This window comes from Equus caballus, chromosome 8, assembly GCF_041296265.1.
Source record: "Equus caballus isolate H_3958 breed thoroughbred chromosome 8, TB-T2T, whole genome shotgun sequence".
Lineage (NCBI taxonomy): Eukaryota > Metazoa > Chordata > Mammalia > Perissodactyla > Equidae > Equus > Equus caballus.
The window spans coordinates 80,548,723-80,553,470 of NC_091691.1; the positions used below are offsets into that span (position 1 = coordinate 80,548,723).

At 37.7% G+C, this 4,748-nt stretch overlaps 1 protein-coding gene across 6 annotated transcripts in view; it reads right to left on the reverse strand.

Annotated features, from left to right (window-relative positions):
- The window catches only part of STARD6 (StAR related lipid transfer domain containing 6), a 28,151-nt gene that overhangs the window by 22,207 nt on the left and 1,196 nt on the right, over positions 1-4,748 (reverse strand). For 2 of the 6 annotated variants that reach the window (XM_023646597.2, XM_023646595.2), the window contains exons 2-5: positions 4,258-4,543; positions 3,557-3,640; positions 2,178-2,271; positions 1,947-1,996 (exon numbers count right to left, since the gene is read on the reverse strand). In XM_023646597.2, coding sequence (XP_023502365.1) covers positions 1,947-1,996; positions 2,178-2,267 — 140 coding nt within the window. In that variant the 5' untranslated portion in view covers positions 2,268-2,271; positions 3,557-3,640; positions 4,258-4,543. Of the gene's footprint in view, positions 1-1,946; positions 1,997-2,177; positions 3,070-3,556; positions 3,641-4,257; positions 4,544-4,748 lie in introns of those variants that run through there. The other 4 variants (XM_070275093.1, XM_023646601.2, XM_070275094.1 and 1 more) reach the window with 3 other exon arrangements.

Consider the following 4,748-nt stretch of genomic DNA (forward strand, 5'->3'; position numbering starts at 1 on the left):
TTTAGAATAATACAGAGATTTTAAAAAATATAAACTGCTCCAGTCATACTCTCCTTCTTTACATAAACATGGCAAATTTAGAACAATCAGTGGGTTGCACTTGAGAAAACAAGCATGCAAAATTGAGTTTCATGTATGTTTTATCAATCTTAATTTTGAAGCTATGTTTGATATTTACTAGACTATGGTCCAACTATAAAAAAGAATTAAAAGAGAGTTTGCCAAAACTAGTGTGTGACAGGTAGCCTCTAGAATGGCCCCCAGTGATCTCCAACTTCCTGGTAGTCACACACTTGTGTAACCCACTTCCCGAGTCAGGGCTAGAGCTAGTGATTAACTTCTAATAAAGTGAACACTGCAAAAATGATGGGAGGTTACTTCCAAGATCAGGTTGCAGAAAGACTTTGGCTCAGTCTGTTTTGTTTGCTCTTTCTTTCTCTTGCTCTCTTCTAGACCCCTCACTCTGAGGTAAGCAAACTGCCATGTTGTGAACAGCCGTACGGAGAGGCCCAGATGTCAAACAACTGAGGAAGCTTCCAGCCTAGAGCCAGCAAGGAACTGAGGCCTCCAGTCCAACAAGCCCATGGGGGACTGAATCCTGGCACAACCATGTAAGTGAACTTGGAAGAAGAGCTGCCTTCAGATGAGACCTAAGCGCCAGCTGACACCTTGTGAGAATCCTTGAGGCAGAGGCACCAAGCTAAGCTATACCTGGATTCCTGATCACAGACACGACGTGATAATAAATGTCTGTTAAGTCACTAAGATATGGGCAAGATATTATGGTGCATCAATAAATAACTAATATACAGTGCATACAAATTTCACTTAAAATGTGATTGCAAAAAGTTCCAATTTTTTTCTCTGTTTAGCTTTGCATGTAAGAATAAAATATCTCTGATAAGAAATCTCAATAAAGCTTTAAAACAGCCTAATTGAGGCTATTCTTTAAATGGCTCTAGACATTGATAAATACCCAGAAAGTATTTGTAGAATGAATAAATATCTTCCAAGGTTTCTTTGATGCATAGGTTGCTGTCTACACTGGTCTGATCTGTAAGGCACCAAAAAACTACAATATCCAAAGTTTATTCCTCTCTTGTGCCTGGGCTTGATCTTACCTACTCCCTCGTCAGCCTGTTTTTGAAAGTGCCACTATTAAAACCGTTAATTATTTAGATAAAAAAGATTATCCTCTTGATAATTACTAAAATGAACAGGAGAAAGCAAACGAGCTTTGGAAAAATTGGATTGAAACACAAGATGAGTAAATTTTAGTCAGATGAAAAAGAGCAAGAAGCACAAAATGAACCAGCTGAAAGGAGGAGTGGACTCAAAAAAAGAAAGAAGAAATTGAATAAAATTTGGTTTTCTCAATAACATATGATGATCTGATGGCATTAATGTGATATCACGAGCAATGAATGCACAACTCCTAAAAATAAGACTAAAAATGTCAGCACAATTTCTCTTAGTGTACTTGTATTTGAAATAAGAGGATCCTCAGAAATATTCTTAAAAGCAGTTTACAGAAAAAAATTACATATATCAGCAAAAAAAGCAATTGGGGAAATAAACATCATCTTTCAGTGGTTAATTCAATGGAAAGGTAAAGTGTTTAAAGGACCACAAAATACTTCTGTTAGCAAGAAAATACCAATCTGCTTTTACAGTAGTTATTTCTTGAAATGAAAATTTGCTATCTTAGTGAATTATTCAGTGGAAGAGATTTTTTTCTGATTGTCTTCAGGTTTGAAAATGCTTAGATGGTACATAGTTGGTCCATTTTATTAATATCCCATTTCAGCCTAGTGGCTTTATAATTAATTTCTATTTCCTGATCACTATCAAATAATGTGGCATAGCTGTAGAAGCAGCACTGAATTTTAGATACATCAATGCCATTGAACTCAAAACAACAACTGTAAATAGGAAATGGTACTCACAGATTTCCCTGGAATTTTTTAGAAGGCTTCTTGGAAACAGTTATCTTTTTCTCAAAGGGGAATAAAAATTCACAAATAAATTAGCTGTCAGACATAGAAAAAGTGAAAAACAAAAACCCCCAAAACACAAAGGTAAAAATATATTTTTTGTTTGTAAGAGAAAACATGAAAAAAAAAGTCCTTACAAGTTTCTCATTAAAAAACAAACTCAAAACATATTTGTTTTCTTACTGAAATTTTAACCACTTTCCAGCCCGATTTATCTTGATTGTAACCTAAAATTTCTTGAACAGTTTGTTGGGTAAGTGCCTTATAGTCCATCTACCTGCAAAGATTTAAAAACAAATGACTGGTAAGAATGTAATCATACAAAAAATTTTTTAAATGTTGTATTACATTTTAATCCTATTTCTACAGTGCCTGTCACATAGCAACAGATGATAATTTCTTGTTGAAGGCATGCATGCATGGATCCCTTCCTCTTTATTCCTAGTCTTTCAAATGAGAAAATGTGGTATAGTACAATGAGCAGGTTTTGGAGTCAGAGACTGACTGTTTCTGCCACCGACTGATTGTGAACCACTGTTATGTGCCTCGCACATAATAGTCATTCAACAAATCATGGTTATTTCTAGCAGTGTGAGCACGCTTTCTTTCTCTTGTAAAGCATTATAATCTGTTGATCATGTGTTCTTGGGAATTAATCTTTTTAAAGTGAGTGGCAATGGCACTAAATGATCTGACCTCTGGCTTCCACTCCTACCCGTTTTCCCTCTCACTTAGCTCCAGTCATATTGACCTCCTCAAATACAACCAAGCTTCTTCCTACCTCAGGCTCTTGGTACTTGCTGTTCCCTTTGTTTTTAACATTCTTCATAACATGTTCACATGACTAACTCCTCTTCATTGGTGTCTGCTTAAATGTTCCCTCTTCAGAGAGGATCAAGTTCACACCAATTCAATTTAAACACATTGACTGCACTCTTTACTAGGGGTTAGGGAATGTGGTAGGTATGGCAACAACAGTTGAGGAAGATACTCTTTCCGCTCTGAAGGAGTTCAGGAAGCTGGAATCTCATTGGGTCTTTGTTCCATTAGCCAATTTTCAGTTAGGAGAAGTTGGCTGGGATAGTGGAAAGAAGGTGATAACACAGAGCTGGATTCAAATCTTGACTTTGCCACCCACCACCGGCTATATTATTTTGGGTAAATTGCTTAACCTTTGAACTTAATTTTCACAGATAGATTGGGGATAGTAATACTTATCTCATGGAGTCATTATAAAGGATAGAGTTAATATATGGAAAAGTGATTGAAACAGTGTGGGACCTCTTCCCTGTGATCAGAAAGGTTAGTTTCTTTTCTTAAAATGGACACATTTAAATCCTCCTTTTAAAAAACTCTCCAAAGAGCTGCTTCAATAAACCTTAAAGCTTGTCAGAACATGTCTTCCTTAGCTCTCACCTAAAGCTTTTTAGGTTGGATCATAAGTCTACTTTCTCCTGTTTAGTTCTCCAGCAAGGCACAACACCTAGTTCCCAGCTAAATTTGAAAAGCTTTAGTAAACCACTGTAACTCGTCTTTCCTAGTAGACAGTTTGGTTTCTTTACCTTTCGTAATAGAGCTAGTCCAGAATTTTAATAGCTATTGGGACTCTTGTCCAAATCCTCATGGAGATTTCCATATCTCTTAACCTGTGAAGGAACAAAGTAGAAGTAGAATTATTTTGATCCATTAATTAGGTCAGTATGTTTGATAATTTCCTTTTTTATTTTCTCAATGCTCCTTATTTACGCTTTATTTCTTCATTAGGAAACATCTGCTATATTTGCCCCAAGACGGAAGAAAAAGGTAGTAAGAGAAACAGTAATGATACTATTTATGAAAAAAAAACCTTTAAGAAATCATTTTTAAAAAGGACAGCTTAAAGAGATATTTAGGTGGAAAGTGGATAAAAAAGCCTGTCTTTTTAAGCTCATGCCATTAACAGTCCTTGGCTGGCCCTTAAGCAGGGCTCCTCCCAGCATATATAACACAGTTCTTTATTTTCTATCAGCAACATACTTGATACTGACTGATCTAGAAATTGCACAGATTGGAACATTCCACTACAGTATAAACTCCTGCAAGGACTTTTTCTTATTCATTTTCAAATCACTAGCACTGCCACAATAAACATATGTTTAATTGAACCACTCAACTGAATTTTATAGCTTCTGGACTTTTTCATTTTCTAAGAAAAAAGGTAGGGTTAAGTTTAATGGGCTAGAGAGAGTGAAAAGAAGAAAGAGCAAACCGAAGGTTAAATTACCTGGTGATATAACATCGGACGAGCTGTAACACACTCAAGTGAAGTAATGGTCAAGGTATCTTCGCCCATAGGGCCAGTGGAAAATATAAACCTATATTGAGATGGCATCTTTTTTTGATACACCACTTGGTTGAAACGGGTTTCTTCGCACCTGATATCCTGTCCCAGCCTTGTAGACAGGTTCACACATGTTGTTAGTGGGTCTTTACATCTGTTTGCATAATCTCCCTCTTTCTGGGCTGCCTGACTGGGTCCCCAATCCGAGCTGGGTCACTGCCATTCTTCCCTGGGAATCAAGGTCCCCAAGGAGTTTGTTAAATCCCATCCCTGGCCAAAGTCCCTCCTCCAAATCCGCATCTGCTGTGAGTGTGAGCGGCCGGCTGGAAGCCCAGCGGGGCCGGGCTAAGGGATGGGATGGGGGAGGCACTGAGGAGGGAGGGAAGGAAGTGGTCCTGGGAGCTGCCCCCAATCCCCGCCCCTGCCGAGACGGT